The 21994-nt window shown below is 41.2% G+C and overlaps 2 protein-coding genes across 5 annotated transcripts in view; one reads left to right on the top strand and one right to left on the bottom strand.

Annotated features, from left to right (window-relative positions):
- The window catches only part of MTMR10 (myotubularin related protein 10), a 35809-nt gene extending 29976 nt beyond the window's left edge, over positions 1 to 5833 (top strand). Inside the window, exons 15-16 of the mRNA XM_058846999.1 lie at positions 865 to 1047; positions 1551 to 5833. Of these exons, the coding sequence (XP_058702982.1) occupies positions 865 to 1047; positions 1551 to 2150 (783 nt within the window). The 3' untranslated portion in view covers positions 2151 to 5833. The remainder of the gene's footprint in view (positions 1 to 864; positions 1048 to 1550) is intronic.
- On the bottom strand, positions 23 to 21979 carry FAN1 (FANCD2 and FANCI associated nuclease 1). Of its 4 annotated transcripts, XM_058846998.1 has the most exons (15): positions 21880 to 21979; positions 19509 to 20942; positions 17191 to 17331; positions 15724 to 15919; positions 15190 to 15423; positions 14591 to 14722; positions 13378 to 13486; positions 12535 to 12654; positions 11947 to 12111; positions 10843 to 11011; positions 9890 to 9993; positions 8351 to 8545; positions 7835 to 7963; positions 6867 to 7009; positions 23 to 172 (listed from the first exon to the last, which is right to left on the bottom strand). In XM_058846998.1, the coding sequence occupies exons 2-14, from the start codon at positions 20818 to 20820 to the stop codon at positions 6872 to 6874; spliced, it is 3144 nt and encodes a 1047-aa protein (XP_058702981.1). In that variant the 5' UTR covers positions 20821 to 20942; positions 21880 to 21979; the 3' UTR covers positions 23 to 172; positions 6867 to 6871. The 4 variants fall into 4 exon arrangements, with proteins under 4 accessions (XP_058702981.1, XP_058702978.1, XP_058702979.1 ...); XM_058846995.1 differs by lacking the exon at positions 23 to 172 and having other exon boundaries at positions 4310 to 7009; XM_058846996.1 differs by lacking the exons at positions 23 to 172; positions 21880 to 21979 and adding an exon at positions 21159 to 21823 and having other exon boundaries at positions 4310 to 7009.
- Positions 21980 to 21994: the final 15 nt, after the last annotated feature.

Raw genomic sequence — 21994 nt, 5'->3', positions numbered from 1 at the left:
TGAGTAGGAGGGGCTGCACCTGCTTGTCCAGCAGGAGATTGCAGCCTGGCCCCCTGGAAATAACAGCATCCCAGCTAAAGGCTTCCTGTGTGTCCTTCAGATTGTCACACTCTTTTTGGGGCAAAACACTCAGGTCCCCAGGTGAATACAGTCATCATGACTTTCAGGTGATCTGTGGAGATCACCACACTCCACAGTGTTACTGTTAGACACATAGTTACTATGTGAGTAACTATTCAAGAAGAAAGTCAATTGAATTTCTTTGTTGTTTTCCTAGGAAAACATTGCTACTCTACATAGTTATTTGTACTCCTCTAGGAAGCAAATCTGTATCTGGAACATGAATGACAGGCAATAAATAGAATTTCATGCTTCAGGCAAACTTTGAAATCGACATAATTGTTTAAATGGTTGAAAGAGTTGGAGATGCTGCATGAAGTTCCAATTGTAATGCACAATGGGACATTTAGAAAACTGAAAACTTAAATTTGATTTTGAAAACTGGAGCTTATCAGAACTGTATGTAGAAAACATTTGATGGCTGATAAAAGTGAAACTTACTTATTTTGTTAAATATTTTCCCTTTAAAATTTTAAGTAGCAACCTTACAAGGAAGTAGAACATTGAGAAACTATTGGTGAACTCTCAAAATGCCAGTTTGGGGGTTAAGAGTAAACCAACAAACAATTTAATATAATTGAAAAGTAACTGCACAAATGCAGAACAACTGTTTTCTTCAGTTGCCTTGCTGCTCTGTTGTGCTACCCTGCTCCTCTTTGCCCAGTAGTTACATGCTGGCTTTAAGATTGATGAATAAGCCCATTTTCTTTGATTTTAATCTGCCTGAATGTTAAATTCTTGCAGGAATTTGCTATAAGCAAAAATATTCAGCTGGGTGATGAGAAAGGCCTCAGGTTCCCGTGTGTTTGGGACTGGTCCCTTCAGTTCACGAGCCGGGACCGGCTGCTGTTCCACAACCCGCTGTACATCGGGAAGAGCACGCCCAGCGTGCACAATGGGGCTCCCCGCACCTTCAAGCGCTCCAAGGTAACTGGGGGGGCTCTGAGGGGCTGTGCCTGTGGCTGAGGCTGTGCTCACTCTCAGGGGTTGTGCTGGGGAGGCTGCAGGTGCCCTTGGATTAGCAGTAGGAGCCTTCATTTTCTTGGCTTCCCAGCCTAAAGAAATTATTTTCTGTAGAAGTAAAGATGTAAATTGTTGAGCTTTGTGTTTTAGGACATTTTCCAATGTGGCTGAGTCATTGCCAACATTTGCATTATTTCACCTTTGGAAAAGTGATGACAGGCTGCTTTTTCCCCTGGGTTGTCAGTATTTTCAGTAAATACTGATTATAAGTCAATCATTTGTTGCTACAAAAAACCGTATGTATTTCTTTCTAAAGGCCACAGTTTGCCCTGTGAGCCCCGCAGTAGTGACTCAGACCTATTTAAAGGTTACAGCATTTCTCTGGATGATGCACCCTGGCAGTTCAGGGAAATTTTTTATTCCAATGAATGCAGAACTGGAAAATTACCAGTGTTTATTTTCTGCAGAAAAACTACAGCTCCACATTGCGAGGTGTCCCCCCAGCACTAAAAAACGGAGTCATTGGTGAGCAGGAGTTCCTTCCAAGAAGAAACTCTCTGATACTAAAACTGAAGCCAGACTTTTTCCAGCCAGCAGAGGGGCAGAGCCACAGTATGGAGCAGTACTTCAGAGACTGGTTTGCAAAGCCCATTGATTTGCACGGTGTCATTCTGCCCCATCTCTCTGGAACACAAATAAAACTGTGGAAACTCTGCTACTTCCGATGGGTTCCCGAGGCCCAGATCAACCACGGGGGCTCCATCACTGCTTTCCACAGAGTTTCTTTGCTGGCGGACGAGGTGGACATGTTAAACCGCAGCCTGCGGCAGTACAAGAGCAACTCCTCCTTGCAAGGCCACTGTTCAGAACTGGATCAAAGCAGGATGTACTTCAGAGCAAATGGTTTAAATGACACCTCAGGCACCCCAGACTTTCTCTCCTCCTCATTCCCATTTTCTCCTGTAGGGAACCTATGCAGACGGAGCATTTTGGGAACACCTTTAAGCAAATTTTTAAGTGGTGCCAAAATCTGGCTATCCACCGAGACACTTGCAAATGAAGACTGAGGTGATGTGGAGGTTTAAAGGTTTGGGGAGAATACAGCATATCGTTTTGTCTTTCCTAACTTAACACTGCTAAATGCGGCATTGAAAGCTGTAATAATTTTTATATACAAACGTTACGTAAGATTTGCACAAATATTTAAAAGCAAGGCAAGTCATGCTTCAGATCGCACAATTTTGTCTTCAGTAGTTCTCATCTGCTGGGGCTTCTGCTCCCCAATTCCTCCTGTTCTTGGGGGTTTGGCTCACTACAAGTGATAGAGTGTTTCATTATCTAACTGAAAGGCTCGGTGTGGTCATTAGTAAGGGTTCTGCTTGAAATGCCTTTGTTTTCCCAGATAGTGACTGAAGTGACCCTTTGATAAAACAGCTTGGAAAGCCAAAGTAATGCAGTGGAGATGAACTGACAGCTGAAATCTGGGAATATACTATTTTATCAGATTGCCTCTTCAGGAGTAATACTTACTTGCATAGATACAAACATACTAAGGTTCCATGACCGATCACCCTACATTGTGCTAACGCAGTGTATCCATGGAAGGGGTTGTTCCCTTTTCTTTCTCTCCCCAAAATACATTCATTAACAATTAGTCAGATTTGTGCTCTTTGTCATGAGCTTGACTTTAGACTATAGGAATCCACATCAGGACAATGCACTGTTAACCTTATAACATTTACTGTAGATACGGTATTGTAGTAGCTTTAGAAGTGCCTTTAATTGGGAGGAAACAGTAGCAGGATTACTCTTATGCAGCTGACACCCCCCCAACTTTTCAAAACAGATTGTTGTGGCAAGTTCCTGTTCCATCCCCTGCTTCCCCCTCTCCATTTCTGGAAACAACAGGCATCCAAAAGAAACAACAGGTGTTCTCTTTTTAAGGTTAAACTTGTTTATAAGTCACCTTTTTATAAGAGCACCTTGACTACTCAGTATCCCTGCACAGATCCCGATCCCTGCCAACCCCCTTCTCATTTTTTTGCAGGATGAAGTAGCTTTCAGCAGAACTCGTACCTGAGCCCTGCTGGCTTCCAGAAAGCAGCACTGGCTCCTCGTTGCCAGGTCCAGGAGGGGTGCAGGTGCTGCAGTCACTGGTAGGCAGGTGCTGCAAGAAGAGCAGTGAGTGGTGCCTTCTTTTTGCAGACTGCACATCCATAGGGCCAGTGCAATGAACAGGCACTCCCTGAGGGAATTACATCCAACAGCCTCCCTCTGCTTAATGTAGCAGCCTCCTCGTTGTTCTGAAACGTTTTTAAATGTTGCCTCTCCTTGGATGCTGTCCATAAGAGGACTCACAGGGAGAAAGGCAGCAGTGTGAAGAATTCCAGGAGGCTGGACAAACAGTGATGTGTCATTCTCATAGGATAAGGCTCCTGTCAGCTGCCTTCTCTGAGCAGTGAGGCTGTACTGTGTATTGAATTATTTCTGTATAAACACCAACGCTGTTGAACTGACACTGAGCCTCTATCCATCCGTCCAGTGCTGCCTCACCAGTTAAGGCACTAAAGGCCTTATATATGATGGACTCAGCTGTTCTGTTTTCTCAATGGGGAAAAAAGAAAGCTGCAGGATGGGATTATGCAGTGTATTTGAGTTTAAAAAAAGGGGAGGGGATAGGATTTGGAGATCTTTGTAAATACAAACTGATCTTCAGCACAGCCTAAATCACAAAGTGGGGTTTGGCTACCAGGCTGTTCCCTGACCTCCAAGGCTGTGCCTTGCTTGCACTGCTGGGGTTGGGAGAGGGAAGCAAGGCAAGGCAAATGCAAGGGTGAACAATGTCAGGGGAGGAGGACTTCCTTTTTTACCTTCCAAAACTTCCAAACCTTGTTCCTATGCAAAGCAGCTGTTGTGTGTGTGCTGTGCACAATGTGGGCAGGCACAGGCTGTTGTGACACAATGCCAGGTGCTTCTGGGCAACTGTTTGTGAGGAAAAAACGTGTATTCACCTCAATTGCCTGATTATGCTGCAAGATGAGCTGAGCATGTTAAATGGTCCACAAACCAGTTGTGTTTATTTCCAGGCTTGCTGGAGCAGTCATCTCACTTGTTCATTATTCAAACATTTGTATTAGTTTGCTTTTGCCATTCCTCTTTTCCCATTAGCTTTCTGCTTTCCCTGGCCTGATACTTGACATAAAGACCTCAACCTGTGTGCTTAGTGTCTTTTGGTACCAGTTTATTTTCTTTTAAAATGACAGTTAAAACTATAGTGTCTTTTTTTTTTTTTTTTTTCTTTCCTTAAAAGTGTAAGTTTTTCAGTTTAAAGGTACCAAAAATATGTAAATAAGTTACTCCACAAAAGCAGCTGGTGGAATTAAAAAATCTTTAGGCTAGTACCCTTTGGGGGAAAAATGGGTACTATATTTAAACAGAATTGTCTTTTATAATGAGGTTTCAGACATTTTTACATTTCAGTTCTAAGATGTGTACAGATGCTGCAGAAGGTCTTTGTATTTTATATATATAGCATGGGAGAGGGTTAAAATTAATATGCCTTTATAATAAACAAAACCTGTCGAAATATCTATTTGCCAAACAGAGTTAGAAATTTTATACCATTCCAAAAAGGGAGTCAGAGAGGCTGAGCGGGCACCTCCTGCAGAGAGGAAGGGAAGGGAGCCACCTTTCCCTAGACTTGAAGACAAAGTTCTGCTTCCTTGTGTTGCACAGCCTTGCTGAGGAGTCTGAGCAGCTGCTGTGTCTGTGGGAGTGAGCCTGTGGATGCTGCTGCTTCCTCTGAGTTAAACAGCTCAATGCTTTCTGATTCACTTTTGAAAGACAGGTACCAAGTGTTGATTGTGAAATATTCTCCACTCTGCACAGTTGCCTTATCAAGTCAGTAGGGACTGTTCTGAATATCTTTAATAGCTTTCAAAAGCAATTTTGGGGTGTGAGTATGTATCTAACTTCTGTGTACAGAATACTGACATGCAAGTGTGTATATATATGTCTGTGTATATATATGTACACGTGTTTTCAAATTTTAATTTCTCTTCACCATAAAACAAGATACTGTTAAATGCCATTTCTGTGTTGCAAGAGTAGAAAAGCTACCAAGCATCTCATCCTTCTGTGTTTGTAGAAAATGTGCATTACTGCAGCTGTTCCTGGCTGAGTCATGACTTCGTACCACACAGGGGGAGCCCCAGTGCAGCAGCTGGGCTCAGTGCAGGGCTGGGACTGCGCTGGCACCTCAGCCTCCAGGCACAGCCCTGTGTCACACCTGTCCTGCCTCCAGAAATGCACTGACAACTGTGCGTGTCTGCCCAGGCCTGCACGTGTGCTTCTGCGCACCTGCCTGCAATACCACTCTGATCAATTAACTAACTGCCTTGTGTTTTAATGACAATGTAGCAAGCTGGGCAAACCTTTTGGCTTATTCTCAGATGGAAAGATATTAAAACCAAAAAAATCCTAACGTGTATTTAAGCAAAGGACGAAATCTTAAATTTGCCTCTAACCAAGAGACAGAAATCTGTACCTCAAATTGCTCTAGGCAGTAGGTTTCTGATGCTGTTGCTGTGATGGTTTAGAGTTCACCATTTCACTAAAACTAAAACCTTTGTGCCTGATAATGATTTACTGAGTAAAGTAGCAGTGGCAGGAAGATTATAAAATCCTGATGCTGAGTTGTGAATGTGAAGTAAATTAGAGTGAATAAAAGTTCATACCTTTCCACAGTGAACTTCGGGTGGTTTTCTTTCCCTTCCCCTAACAAAAAAAAAAAAATTGTGTGTATGTGGTTTTTTCCAGGGATAGCATGGATACTGTGCTATAGTAAGATGATTAATAAAAATGATATGCAAATTATCTTATTTCTTGCTATATTCTATTATAGTGTTTGCAGTTTGCATGGTGATCAGAATTTCTGATAGCAGGGAACTTACACAATATGAGAATGAAGACTCCAGAGCAAAGATGGTGGTGTGTTAAAATTAAGAGAAATCCATGGGGTTTTGGCATCTTAAGAGGGAATTAATCTTTTTAGTTGCAGTTGACTGACATACTACTGAATGAGCAAACACATCCATTTATGTGGGGCAGAAATGACTATACTGAGTGTGGTCATCTTGGCACTGACCCGCTCCTGTCTACTACCAGGAATATTTCCCTTTATACAGGCAATATAGATACAACAGAAGGGGCTGTTAAATTATCCTTTCATACACAGCAGCACATTAGAACAGCATTAATGCTTTATGCCATCCTTGAACACCTGTATCTGTTTCTGTACAAGTGCAAAATTCAAATACATAATGGTAAGTGGGGACAGGCAGAGAACCACACTGGACCTGACAATCCTGGCAAGGGGCTGAACTCACACCTTGCAAGGAGACTTGCCCAACATAATGAATTTAGGCCACAAGGGCACCACGGAAATGAGCAGGACCTGATGGTCCAGTTTCTGTATTGTAGAAATGCTCTCGGGGTGTACCAGTCTGAAGGCAGCTCTTCCTCTTCACTGGGCGAACCCCAGATTACCTCAGAGAATAAGTCAGGGGTTGTGGAGAGAAGGGAAGGGCTCTGCCCTTCTGAACACAAAGTGACATGCAGTAAATCATACTGACAGTTTTCTCAAATTATATGTTTTGTGCTAAAAAGGACTGTGGTAATGTTCCAAGAAACCAGAATTTCAGGAGAAACTATTTTTAATAATCAGCAACAGCCACTGGTGTGTGGTTCCTTTGAGAACACCCGAGTTCCCCACATCATCCAACCTCTGTCAGCTGAAGCGTTTGCTCTTGCCTCCAACGTCCTGCACGTGACAAACCTCCACTGCAGCCCCCAGCTTGTGCAGCTCACTCAGCCACAGCATCTGCTTGGGAGACAGGCGGTCATTGGGGCCCTTCACCTCCACCAGCTACAAGGAAAGGCGGATGGTTAGAAGTGTGTCCCTGGAGGAACTGAAGGATCATTAGCTCCCACGCAAGAAGTGGGTTTTTATAGCTGTTATTTGCAAGAAAAATATGAGAAATTATAGCATAATGGAAGGTTTAGTGTGTGCTGAATTACTATCCCATATTTCAAAATCTAACTGTAAGAGAATTAAATTTTATATATTAAATATCCACCAAAATACAGACAGAAGCCCTGGTGAATGAACATCTCTCATACTGAAAATTGAGTGTCTGCACCCTCAGCTGTTCCAGCTGATACTGACAGCAACTTACTCAGGTATTCTAGAGAACTAATTTCTGTTATTCAGCTCTGTATCATAAACACACAACAAGTTGCTCCAACAGATGAGATGTCTAATAGTTTTCTAGTAGCTATTCCACTACCATGCAAGGCACCATCCATGACTGTTTACTCAATCTCTGTAGCAGACATAGACACAGTTGTAGACTCAAATAATCCAGATTTTGTCTAAGTGGTGCCAGTAGAAGTCCTTGCTAACAACAGTCAATGGGTGGCTGACTGGTACCAGGTGCTTTACATTACGATTAAATAAAGCCGTTTTCTACACCAACCTCAGCCAGCGCAGATCGTTGCTGCTCCCTACGCCCATTAAAGCTCCAGCGCAGCTGCTGGAGGAGCGGATAATCACCCACTGCTCCGTGGGGGCAGGGCAGCCGAGTCTGACTCCACCGCCACAGGAAATTACCATTTGTGTGGGCTGACAAGTGCAGGGTTTTACACCAGGGAAGGCAACTGAGTGCTGAGTATTCCCGTCCTCCCCACACACCTTGAAGTGCCGGCTGTGGGAGCGCCACACGAGCAGGTCGGGCAGTCCCCCCCGGCAGTGCCGCAGGTCCCTGGAAAGCCGCCGGAAAACACCGCTCAGAAACGCTCCTCCAAGGCAAGAGACCAGGCTCTGCAAGAGAAGGTTTGGTAATTGGTTTGGATTGGTTTTAATTTCCTGCAGAACCATTTCCCAACCCTCACAAGAGTACTGGATGGCTCAGCTCAGCTCTTTGTTTAGTCTCGTGTAACAAGAAACTAAGTAGATGTTTTTTACATCGATTTCCCTGCTGTGTTCCCAGCTACTGTTGCAGCAAAAAGTGACCATCTGAGAAAATTGTAACACTACCTGTGCAGGAACTTCAGGGCAATAATACCTAATCTCAATTCCTCCCCTCCCACCACTCTCCACCTGCCATGGCTCAGGCCTCAATACAACCTTCTTATCAGCACACTAGGGCTATGAGAAATTGAATGTCAGACCTAATTGGAGTGCCCATGCTGGGCAACAGTTACTTACCTGGACTTGCTGGAGGGAAATAAAACGTCCCCAGTTAACCAGGGCTGCTGCTTTTCCCTCCTGAGAGGTCCAGACATCAGCAACCAACTTTGCCAGTGTCTCTGAAGAAGCTGTGTGAAGCTGCTGGAGTCTGGCCTCAATGACAGCCCTCCTGCTCTCATAGAAGCTGTCAGTGTATAAATCCAGGGGGGATGTCTGGATGAAAAGGTAAATACAGCTCTCAGGAACTGCCACTGCAACAGCTATTCCCAGAATGATAATGTTCTACTTCATATTTTTCTTAACTACAAAGTAACTCAAACATTGAGCTGATTTATCTTGAACATGCCCACCACATAAGTATTTAGTAAATGGGAAAAAATTTGCATTTGTTTTAACACCCAGTGCCAGTGCAACAAACGCTGGCCACATGTCGGCCTCTGCTCAGTTGTTTTGAACTCTAGACAGAGGTTTCCTTTAACAGACAAAGAATTCCGTGCATTCCCAGCGCTCTGAGCAGTAATGTTCCAGGCAGGATCTGGAACCGGGATCAAAACTACTCAGGCACAGTGAGCAGTTTGAGGTGAAAGAACAAAGCCATCATGGAGCTGGGGAGGATCCTCCAGTGCCCACAGGAAGAGCCCCAAGACAGAGCTGAACACTCAGCACGTAAAAAGCCCCTGCAGCAATTCAGCTTTGATGCTGTGGAACAGGCAGGGCCCGAGAGCCACCAGCTTTTCAAAAGCAAATGCAGAGCTCTCGCTTAGGGCCTTACACAGACGGCAGCCACACACAATCACACAAAATACAGCCTAGGAGTGAGAAGAGAATCAGGTGTGAGCTGTCAGCTCATCATTGGTGATGCCTGAGGATCATGGATAGCTTTGCTCTGCATTAATAAGGACAACAAGAGGAGCTATTTATATGAATTCCATTTCACAGTTTTGTATGGCCTTTGGAGTTACAGCTGCCCCCTTCCTGTCCCACTTGTTGGCCTGTTCAGCTCAGCCACAAGGACTCCTGCTTCAGATGGTGAAGAAAAATAAAGCCACAAGTTCACCTGGATCATTCCGGAATCCCGGAACAACAGGGAGCTGTTGGAGAGGGCTGTGTAATGTTGTTTGCTTGCTTCCTTTGTCGAAAAGGAGGGATGATCCAAAAAGAATGGTGGGGTGGGTAGGTTGATAAATAAAGATATTGAAAAGAAACTGACTTTTATTTTTTTTCCCCCCAATGGAATGTGTCCTTTTCCAACAAGAGGAACTAGGCTGGGACATAGCAGTGTTTCTCCACTGTTTCTTTCACCTTGCCCAGTGAGCTCAGCTACAGGACACAAACATTTAATCAGATCAATCCCACATTCTCTGACTGTGAATCCAGTCTGGTACAGCAACTGGTTACTGAGGAGGCCCTTGGCAATCAACCAAATATAAGAAATAATAAAATGAAGGAAACACAAAGAATAAAATGCTAATCTAATCCTAAATAAGATTTTAACATGGTTACTGAGACTACAGCAATGGAGAAATAAATTAACTAAAGAAAGCCTTTCAAAATTACCTGATAGGAATTTCTGAACACGTCAGGTATGTCATCCATGAAAATGATATCCCACATCAGAATCCCATACAGCGTTATAAATGTTGAGCCTTCCCCATGAATGCCTAAAGGGCAGAATTTAATAAAAATGGAAACATTAATTTCTACAGCAATGTCATATGAAGAGATACTGAGCCATCATGACCCAAAGCAGGAATTTGCCATGTTCCTTCAGCTGCAGCACAGTTCCCATCCTTGTCTGGCCCCCACAAAGCTTACTGGGCTAACTGACAATTTTTAAGTATTTTTTTAACATTAAAAAAAGATACAATGGGGATGATAATAATATATAATATATTCAAAACATGACATATATTTATAGTATATAATTAGATCTTGTATAAAATATTATTCTATATACCTGTTTTATTTTATTGTAAGTATTATCTATTATGCCTTTTATATGTATACATATTTATATATGTATACATATTAATATATGTAAATACATATGTGTTCATGCATGTATACACAAAAATCACTACTACCAAAAATCAGTGGAGATTTACATTTCCTTAGTGACACTCCCTTAAATAATAATGCTAGCATTTTACCCTAAACTGTTTTATCCTTAGCTGTTCAATGGTAAGGAAGGCGAATTAAGTGATTTTCTGTGTAGATGAAGAAAAAACACTGGGGTTTTCCTAATACATTTCAAAACCACCTTTGGTAAATGAAGGCAGCAAATCATTAAAGGCCAGGAAGCAGGTCAGGTTGAAAATTCATGTTAGAGAACTTTGGTAAGGAAGTGATGTATTAGAGGTGGTTGGGAAGGAAACAGAATCAGCCTAAAATCTGGTCTAATGAAATCAGCTACAACTGGTCTATTACCTAAATGGATTAGTAAACAGTTTCTTTACTTACTCCCACAGTTATTTTACTGTGAAATATCCCCAAACCAACAGTACTGTTACCCTGATCAAAACCATTCCTCCTGTAATGAGTTAATGCCAGCTCCTCAACCGAGCACATGACTGTGGATACACTGCAGTCTTCGCCTCCTTCTCCATCACCAATATCCTCCATGAGAAACACAGATTTTCCCATTCCTGTCTGAGGACACATCTTTCCATTGATTGTAACCTGAGCATATTAAAACATTTGGTTACTTTCCAGCATCACATTTAAAAAGCTTTAGCCCAAAATCCCCTTTTCAATTTTCTCAAAATCAGAACTAGATTTGTTTCCAAAAATCAACTGAATATAATTTAACCTGTCATTCCTGTGAAATCATCCAGTTTAGCTTTTATAAACCAGAACGTTTTAAAGAAAACAAATGTCTAGCAAAAATTCTGTGCAGATGGGAATGTAGCCTTTCTCTATGCAGCACAAGGAGCAAAGACACAGAAAACTGAGTAGACAGACTGGGCTGAGACAAAGAAGGGCTGCAGGAAGACATGGTGAGGACACTGAGAGAGAAAGTGAGACTGCTCTGATTCTGCCCAGACAGAATTATCTTTACAATGGTATGGAAAAGATAGATTTTTTTTTTAAATCCATTCAAATATCATGCAAGCGCCCCACACTGGATATTTGCATAACATTTATTTACAGTGTGTAACTTCTAAAGGTTCCTAAAAGAACAGTGGCATTTTTTTTTAGCCATTAATCTAATGCTGACAACATGCTAAGGTGTCTATTTTCTAGCACACAGAATGCTTGGCCTGCAGCCACCAGAGGCAGTGCACTGATCTGATCAGACTCTTCAGCCAGAAATGAAGGCTCTGAGGGCATTACTGATAAATTAGTAGAGTTTATGGCTGATCACATCCATAACAAATATAAAGCAATCCAAATTAGATCAGTGTACAGCTGACTAACTTCAAATAAGAAGCTGACAAACCAATAGAAGTATTTGATTACAAGAGGGCTTTGTTTTAGAAACACATTTGCATTCTTTTTCCTGCACCACTTCAGTCAGAGGCTGGTGGACAGCATTTAACATTTAACATTAAAGTCTCCCAGATTACTTTTATTCGTCAGAAGTAAAAAGAGCTCATGAGCTGCTGCTCCCTTACGTGTGTCACATCCTGCACGGTGAGGATGGGCAGGTCCTGCAGCAGGCCCTGGAACTGCTTGCAGCTGGGGGAGTCCCTGATGCGCAGGGCGCGCTGGCACAGGGACAGGCGGTGCCCGGTGCGCACGGCTGGGTCTGCCAGCCCCCTCCGGATGCAGCCGATGGCCTGGCAAACAGCAAGGGGACAAACAACAATTTACAGAGACCTCTGCACACCTCTGTTCAGGAGCAATTGACTGAAGGACAAATGTGAGTGTAAGAACGAGAGTACAGGACAAGGACACCTTGCTAACTGATGTGGTGAAGTTGTAACCAATGAGTAACATTTTGCACAATGAGGCTTCTGGATTCAAATTTACACTAGTACAGTAAAAAGACATTCCTCTCAATTTCTACTGATCAGTATAAGATTAAGGAAGTGGATTCATTTTCTTAGTTGAAAATGGTTGTATGACCTTAGGATTCCTAACAAAATCTGCATTTTTAGGAGACTCTACTCCACTGTTCTTTCCATAAAAAATACTTTTTAAAATGTTTTCAGACAATGCCCGCAGTGTTTTCAGCCTTCCAGCTGCAGTTGTGAAGATACCTTCTTAGTGTTTTTCAAGTGCTGATGTAAATTCAGAGCCAGTCGATCCCACCATCTCCCTCTGCTGTCAGTACAATACACATCCTGGGCCAGGAGGCTCTGCAGCTGCTGCACTGCTTCCTGTAGCAATGGGATTGAACCTTTATTAACTGCGTTACAAAACCAAGTTCAAGTTAGCTTGTCACTTTCCCCTCTAATTAATGAATACTACAGAAACTTTGTCGCTGGACAATCCAAACCTACTTTTTACTCTACTACCCAATACAGCCATTTCAGATCCATGCATGTATCTTAAAAACTCTAGAATAGAGGTATTTTTATGTAAACTTAAAGGTTAACTGCCAAAAATACAGTATTTTAATCCTTTCTGTATCCCTTAATGTATATGAAAAATATCTTAAGTATTACTTGTTGCTTTCTTTCAGAGGTGACGTCTTTTTCAAAATAATCTGATTAATGGAAGTCAGAGGCCTTTGGAGATGTTAATTCCCTAAGGAAGACCCAGGGATTTCCAGAAGATTTCTCTTTCAAGATTATTCTTATTTAAAATCAATAGCCAAATCTAGTGAAACACAGATATCTTTAAATAATGAAACAAGCATATCTCAGCAATAGTTTTATGGTGCATTACATATGGTAAATCTTCAAAGCATAAGCAGAAATCAAAACAATTTAAAACTTTCTAAAGCAGCACAAAAAAACAGCTCTTTTCCCTTAAAAGTAACATGTTACTAGAATCATAGCAAGCCCTGGCAAACATTACCACCATTTTCCAGGCATATCAGAAATGTAAATTGATGTACAAAAATCAGGCACATATTTCTATTCAGCTCACCACTTTACCTTATACTTGTGAAGTCTCTGCAGAATTTCAACTCCTTGAGAAAGGATTCTTGTGTACACCCAGCCAACTGTGAAACGTCGCAGGTAATCAGGTAAAATTCTGTGATAGCTGAAAAATAAGAGCAGTTCAGATCAATTTAATTGTGTCAGTTTTACTAAGAATCCTTATACCTAAAGTATTTACCAAATTAAATGCCTTATATATCCAAATTGATCTGAAATGAGTATCCCAGCTGCAAAGTCAAGAACCAAAAGGTAAGGCCATAGTTTGGCTTAGGGAGCAGGTGAAAGCTGCACTTGCACAGCATATTTTAGTTTCAACACCAGTAGAATTATCAGTTAATCACTTCTACAACAGATGCAAAACAGTAACTTATTGCATTATATTTTGTTACTAACTCATTCTAATAAGTCAGCAGTTTAACTTCAGAAACAAAGCTGAACAAAAGGAGGAGTTTTGAACAGGAATTTCCTGCCATAAAAGAAGACTAACATCTTTTCAGTAGGCACCTCTGTGTTTCAGGACAAAGTCTTTTGAATGTCTTACTAAAATCAAAGTAGATTTTTCCACTGTCTTCAGTGTAAAATGGAACAACCTTCAAATGACCCTCCATGGATATTATTTTAAATCAGTTGCTATGGAATTAAATATAATGCCAAACATAAGGCTTTAACTTGTGGTCTATCATTAAGCCAGAAAACAAAATAATTATAAGAAAAACTGATGAAGAACACTTCAAACCCAATATACATTATTTCAGTTCTCAGATTTTCAGTAACATTTCCTGAGCAACACCCACTTGGAAATCTAAAGACATGAATAACCCAGCATGTTTTCCCATAACATTTGCAACATCCTTTTGCTCACAGTCAATTTTAATTTCTGCTTACTGCCATTTGTTTTGAAGCCATTAAAAAAAAAAAAAAAGCTATAACAAGGGAAAAATAAGGTTCTTGTTCTCCTGTACTGGCACATAGGAATAGACTGTTTTAGTGCTATATCCATAGAGTCTACCAACTCTTTCCCAAGATTTTATAAAAAACATCTTTTCATATTGTAACTTACAAGCTAAACAATCAGGAAGTTACAAGTTTCAAGAACATTAAAGTCTCTTGCTTTATCCAGTTTAAATAACATCCCTAGCTGATAGGCCTCTCTCCAAAGGAAAAGTACCCAAGGTAAGATAATATACTTAAGTTTACAGTTCACTACCTCAAAGATGCATGATTCTTCAGTTTGTTCCAGGTTTCTTTAGCACACAAATAGAGATGATTAGCTTCTTCCCAGTTCCCATTTACCATTGCAGTGGCTATATCATTTGACAGATGAACAGCAGCTGCATACCTATGGTAAAAAACTACAACTTTATTATGCTTAAAAAGCATCTACAATTGAAAGAAATAAGTTGGTTCCCTTCCAGTCTCCAAAGACATGGAATCGTGAAGCCATCTTTACTCTTAATCTTGTAGGATTAGCAAAGTTTAAACTAGCAGGGCACATTATGTTTAAATTTACTTAACACTAGAGAATATGATTTTTGTTTAGCTCAAAATCAGCACAGCAAATGAAGAAATAGCTTTCATCACATGATCATAAAGCAAATAAATAAGCTATTTTGTTTCCAAGTGCAAGCCACTGTGAATTACAAGTCCTACCTTGATACAAAAATGTACTTAAAATAATTGCAAAATTAACACTTCTACAAATTTATATCTGGAGTTCTATATTGAATTCTTATTTGCCTGCACAAGAGCTGCAGTAAAGCTTTTCTAGAAATGAACAGATTTCCAAGTTTCCAAAGCTCTCGCTACCTGATGAGATCCTCTCTGTCCTGGAAGACCTGTGTTTTCCTGTTTACTGTGTAACTGGGGAACACCATATGCCCCATGTTTGCCCTCAGGACTGTGGAGAGCAGGCCTTGCCCAGCACTGCCAGCTTCTTCCTCCTCCAGTGATTCAGGCAGTGAAAACAGCAGCAGGATTCGGGAAAAGACAGCCCGAGCACCTTTGCAGACTCTGACACATTTTCCAGCCAGGTCCTTCACCCTGGAAGGACAAATAAAAATGGTTTTTACTGTGACTTGTAAAAACTAAAATATACTGAAAGAAGTATAACTTTTTTTCAAGACAATTAATTCATAAACTTGATTTTCCTTGAAAGAAGCAGAGAGAGATTATGCAAGTTAGTATTTACCCTTCTCTTTGACTCATTGTGAATTGAAATATAATGCCACCCTTTTATTAATAAATTTACTAAATGCATTCCTTTCTTGAAAAGGCATCTAGATTTCAGTCACTTAAAGCACAACTTCTATTCACCTGCAAAATTTAGCTGTAAAGATTTACCTTTTTAAAATCACTGTCCCAATACCAGCCTGACTCCTGCTGAAGATCGAACGCTGCTTCGACAACTTCAGAAGATCATCCACAAGTTGCTGTTTCTGACCATTTGGGTTTGGCAAGTGAAAGATTTTTGCCAGAGTTTTTAGCTCAGGGGCTGAAAGCAAATCCAACCCTTCACACAGGTCTTCCAATTCAGATTCTAAAAGTAAAATTATCCATATATATTCATTGTGTTATACACATAACTCAAGCAACAGCTTGGACATTCATACAACCAAGTACTAATCTAAGGATTTAGGTTTGATGCCCGAAAGATAGGCTGGAAATAAAACTTGATAGACCAGTGTCTATAGAGCAGGTATTTGTTTATTGCAGTGCTGGTGGTGAGGGGATATCTCCTCCTAACTCACCCACTCTTGTCAAGTGCTGTGGTATATTTTCACATCAAGTATTGCTGACTGTGTTACTACAACATCAGCACATACCCGGGGGAACTAATTCACATTCTATAAGCTCATGGTTGTTACAGAGTTCTTATGCACTGTGCCTGCACCTCCCTAGTTCGGGGGTCATCGGGGTCTTTGATGAAGGCTTCCAAGGTCTTCTTCTCATCTGAACTTTTCAACTTTGTCTTTGGAGCAGTTACAGCGTTCCTGGGTCTGTCTGGTCCTAAGCAGCCTAAATTCTTTATTTTGTGGCTAATTTGCTTTACATTTGCCAATTTCTCATTAGTACTATACTTACAGATCTCTGAAACTATCCGCCTGGTGAGTCTTTTCTTTTTATTTGTCTATTCAACCTTAAGCAACTAGTTAACCATATACATATACATACCTTACATTGTATAGAAAGTTATTTATATCAGGTTATATAGGTAGGAAAGTTATAATTCAGGTTGCATAGGTATAAAAAGCTATGATTCAGGTTATATTGATATCAGGTTGATATAATACTGATATTAGGTTATATAGATATATCAGGTACATTGATACCTTATAATTCAAGCTATATTATCACCTTGTAACTTTGACCTAAGTTATATAGGCATCAGGCTCTTAAAAAATGTATTAACAATGCTATCTGGATCACCCTGAAATTCTTCTGCACCTTCTTCTGGATCACAGAACTACTGGACACAGGTCTACTTTGAAGGAACGGAATAATCAGGAAAAGAACACCCTTTACAACTTCAAAACAACTGCAAAGATTTAAAAATTCTCTTGAGTTATAAAAATAATGCTGTTCAGAAAAACTGATCTTCTCTATTATTTAATTTGCACTATTTGTATTTTCACAAGACCACTCATCTACCTGAAGCCTTTATTCTGCTCCTCTATTCTCTTCCCAAGGCACAGTCAAGCATACAGTGCATTGATCTCTAACATGACACAACTTCAGATTTTATTTGTAGTATTTTAAAGATTTATTAACTTTACCTGTTTGTAGAAATACCTGTTTTATAAGCCTTACCTGTTTGTAGAAATCTGGCTTCAGCTAGTTCTTCAATTATTGGTGACAAATCCACACTTATCTCCCCATACTCTATTTTGTTCACCTTTAACCAGTTCAGTTTGCGTTGAAAAAGTCTCACATACAACTTCTGCCCACCAACTGCAAATTTTATTTAAAATAGGGAAGGACAAAAAGAAGAGTAAATCCTAAACACAGTACTAGGAACAATAACCACATTAACCAGAAAAATTACTTTGATGCAGGTACTCTCTGAAACACATTTTAAATCTCCCTGTGTTCTACCAGCAGACTTGGTAAAATACCAGACTTACCCTTCCAGGTAATTAATAAGTTTATTACAATCTTTAAGTTTTGTAGGTGGAAAAGCGTTACAACGTATTTTGTAGGTAATGTACATTACTAAAATGCATTTTGACATGCTTACCCTTCAAGAAATATTTAGTTTTATAGAAAAAGAGAACTTCATTTTTCAACCCTGCATTTTGTGTTGTTAAATAGGTCTTTTTGGTTTCTTAAACAGTCATTCAATAACCAAATATTTCATGCTAGGGAACAAAAGAAGCTGCAGTCTGACAGAATAATTTCATAACCACAGAATACCTCTTCATGCAGCATTCTTCAGGTTTTTATTTTTCCAAAGATAAACCAAATTATACTAATATATCTACTGAAAACAATGATAAAAAACTGCTATTAATTTTATTTTTATCAGGGAAGTATTCTTTTAAAGTGCCTTTAAAAAAGACTTTTAAAATACTAACAATGCTGAAATTCAACAAAATACTTGATTAACTTTTAGCTGAAAATAGTCTAGCTATTATTACTATATTCCACAACCTTTAGAATACTTAATTCAACCCCCACTAACTTCTAAATGTTTTGCCCCTGTCTGCTGCTGCTGCTCAACTGAAACTCATCATCAATGAAATAACACTGCAATACTACCAGACTTAGATATACTTAAGAAATGGCAGATAAACATTAGAAGTTTATTTATCAATTCTCCTGTCCTTATAAGACTTTTCCAGCCTTTTCTTTATTAGAATCTTTCCAGTATCAGTTCATGGGAGAACTACATTCAGATATATAGGCTTGTCATTTTCTCTGTGAGGTTATAACTCCTTTAAAGTCTGTCCCCAGTTTTTATCTTTCTGGAGAAAGGAAAAAGGTTAACATGTGGACTTTTTCTCCAGACCATGGAACTAACCAAACTAGAGCTGCAATAATAATTTCATAATAAGCTTCATAAACTTAAGAAGTTGGAGTTAGAGACAACTCACTGAAGAACAGTAGACATTTCAGCAGAAAATAATTAAATACTGGAAAATATATATATTCAAGCAACTCCATAGTACTAAGGTGTGTGGGCTTTTTTGTGTTATGATAACTGAAAGATGATGCTTGAGTAGAAACTTCTCATGTGGGACAGATAACTCATCTACCTGAACTTTTAAAGTATCTTGCCTGGTATTTCTTGAAGGCAATGACATCCATCTGTCAGTTGTCCAGGATTTGTTATCTACTGACTTAGTGCTATCCTCTCACTTCTCACAGCTCAACTGCTGCATTTTTCCTACCCTGCAAAGAGAGATTGTTTCACCTGTGACCCTCACATCCAGTGCAGACATGGATTTATCAGCACCACTTTGCAGTAATTCTTTCTGTATTCCCAACTCACATGAGAGGGGAATTCTGAAATCATACCACTGAAAGAGAAACAACAAGTTTTTTATCTAACAGAACAAGCTCCTGTTACTGATCAGTGTTTTTGATGTCCAGGGAACAGAGTGTGGAAATGGGGAAGGTGTATCCTGAACATCTCTTCTAGTGTTTGTCAAAGTAGCCAATGCCTGCATACACTACTGGCCTGTGAGTTTATTCCTGGATCTTTGGATGCAAATGATGTGCATCTACTGCTTGCCTCAGAGAGGCAGAAACAAGACTTCTGTTGCTTTCTTTCTTTTTCTATTCCCCTTTAACTACCACAAGATGAACAAGGCATTACCAAGCTCCAAGATGTCACTACTGTAATACTCTTATGGTCTGGAGTGCACCAATGGGTTCTACAGACCCCTCCCAGGTCTGCATAAGGCTGTGTCCCCCAATTCTCTCAGGATCTGTAGCTAAGAACATTAGGAGAGTTTATTTACAAAAAGACACTGAGGGGTACATCTCCTGAGAAAATGGAGCTTCTTCCCCTAAAAAATTCATCAAGTTAAATTCTCAACTGATATGGTACTTCTCACATAAAACTATGTAACAATGCTCTCTATAAGACGGAATGTGGAAATATATTTTAAAAAAAGAAAAGATACCTGACAATTTGTAGAACTTGGTTATAATGTTCAAATCTTGTTCATTAAATAGTCTGACATCATCTTCATTCTCCAATACTGCTCGCAGCACTAGTAAAAAATTCTGGAGGTAGTATGGGTGACCAGGAGAGCTGGGCACAGAGAGGACCTCATCTATTTTGTCCAGCATGTCCCCAGTGGAATCCTGAGGTTCTGCCTTTTCCACAGTTTCTAACAAAGTGTGGTTCATATCATTCTTAAAGTCTTCAAGAACTTCCACAGGAAGTACCTCTGCATCATCCTTGCTAAAGCAATTTTCTGTCCCACAGTTCACTTCTGTCTTTGAAGGAGTAACCTCAGAGTGAGGCTGAGTCTCAGCTCCCAAATTACTGCTCAGCTCTGCTGAAGTATGGATAGCTAGAGATGTTTCAAATTTATCAGGACTAAGTACACCACCTTCAGACCTGCTTTCTGCTTTGGTGCTCCTTGTACCAGATGGGAACTTTTTGTCATTACTGTTATCAGCCAGTAAAGGTATTTGAACCATATCCACAAGGTCTTCTCGATTACATTTGTTTATTTCATTTTGAAATTCAGGTTCCCTCTTTGAAAAATTTTGTTCCTGGTGCTCTCTCTGAGCAGGCTGATTTTCTTTCTGAGAGCTCTGCCCAGCATCAGTCTCATCACCATCATCATCACCATCCGGTGCTGCAGCACTTCCACAGGCACTGTGAACAGCTGGAGGTGAAGAGTTGATTTCTTCATACAAGACCTGTTTTCCTCCCTGCAGACAGCGTCTTCTGGACAGTTTAGAAGACAAGCTTCCCAAGGAGACTGTTCTAACTGTTCGAGCCTGGGATTCATTGTTAACACTACAGACTGAACTATTATTGCTAAAATAAGGACTAGTCTGCTGTGCTGCACTCCCTCCTGCTTTCAATAAATTACTTTTGGAAGCACTTGTTTCTAGATTTAAGAGGTTTTTTGAAAAATATGAGCTGGAATTATTGCTCAGATTTGCAGCTGGGAGATTCTTACTCCTAAAAGAATTCAGTGTAGCATCAATGGCACCAATCTCACCATGGTTTCTCTGACATGTTTCATCAATGTGCTTATTTATTCCATATCTTGGCACCAATTGCCCACACATGGGACAGCTAATTTTGGCAGGAGGGACATTGTTAAAAAAGGAAGTAATAGAGGATGATGCTGAAGGTGCAGATGGTGTTCCTGTAACTTCCACTTTTTTTGTTGTTTCTTTTCTCTTCTTATTTTTACTGAATGACAAACTTATTTGGGATCTTTTGATTCCTGACGACCTAGTTTCTGCCATTACAAAATTTCACAGTGATTACATGGCACAGACAACACCATTTAGGCCATATTTCTTTATTCTGTAGTACTTAAAAGACTTCCCTTAGCTTTTCCTTTTCCATCTGTAATCCTCTGACATGCCTTGAAAAAAAAAATACATCGAATGAGTGGTCTTCTAAAGTACCAGATGTAACCAAGATGAACAGAAGCACAGAAATCAAGCAATCCTTAACTTAAAATGCTACTGTCCTTTAGCCTGCCTTACCAGGCAGGGAAGCACACCACAGGCAAGCTGAGCACTGCAGCTGCCTTTAAATGACTTAATAAATGGAAATTTAATGTCAAATTTGCATTTACATCAGCAAGTGAATCTGGAATTCAAATAGGCAAGTCCTCTAATTTTCACAGAAGAGTCAGGGTTGGAAGGCACCTCTGGAGATCATCCAGTCCAACCCCCCTGCCCAGGCAGGGTCACCTGGAGCAGGTAGCACAGGAACGCACCCAGGTGGGTTTGGAATGTCTCCACAGAGGGACTCCATCACCATCCTGGGCAGCTCTCCCAGCGCTCTGCCACCCTCAGAGTGAAGTTCTTCCTCATGATAAGGTGAAACTTCTCGTGTTTTAGTTTATGGCCACGGCTCCTCGCCCTGTCGCTGGGATCATCTATCTTGTTTGCTGCTGATAGACCATTTTCGGTGCCAAGCACCCGTTCCCAGAGCACTCACCGGGCTGCCCTGCAGCCCTCACCCTCACGGCTGCCGTGCGAGCCCGAGCCCGCGTCGTGCCCGGGCCTATCTCTGCCAGGGCCGGGGATCAGGAGCTGCCGACGGTTCCAGACCGCTGTGCAGGTGCTCTGAATGGCGGGACCCAGGTTCCCGAGGGACTCCCGGTGCTGCCATTCTGACGTGCCCGCCCCTCACCGACCCGCCCCGCTGCCGCCACCGCCCTTCCCCGCCCTGGGACCCCCTCGGCCGCCAATACCCCTGAGGAAAGGGACCCAGCCGGAGCCCCCCGCAGCCCGCCCGGCCCGGCCCGGCCCGGCCCGGCTCGGCCCGGCCGTCCGCCCTTCCCCACGCACCGGCACCGCAGCCGCGCGTCGTTCCCGGGGCCGTGCGGGGCCAGGCCGCGCCGTGAGGGCCGGGCGGGGCCGCCGCCGCTCCCGCCCGCCGCCAGGCCTGAGCAATGGAGCGCCG

Source organism: Poecile atricapillus, chromosome 11 (assembly GCF_030490865.1).
Source record: "Poecile atricapillus isolate bPoeAtr1 chromosome 11, bPoeAtr1.hap1, whole genome shotgun sequence".
NCBI lineage: Eukaryota > Metazoa > Chordata > Aves > Passeriformes > Paridae > Poecile > Poecile atricapillus.
The sequence above is the reverse complement of the archived record's forward strand: the minus strand, read 5'-3'. Positions and strand labels throughout refer to the sequence as shown.

Coding starts and splice junctions, on each gene's coding strand:
- FAN1 (XM_058846998.1), bottom strand. CDS start 20,820: ATGGCAGAAACTAGGTCGTCAGGAATCAAAAGATCCCAAATAAGTTTG. Junction 17,332..19,508: donor CAAGTTCTACAAATTGTCAG/GTATCTTTTCTT, acceptor TAAAATTTGCAG/TTGGTGGGCAGAAGTTGTAT. Junction 7,964..8,350: donor TTTCCCTCCAGCAAGTCCAG/GTAAGTAACTGT, acceptor CTTCTCTTGCAG/AGCCTGGTCTCTTGCCTTGG.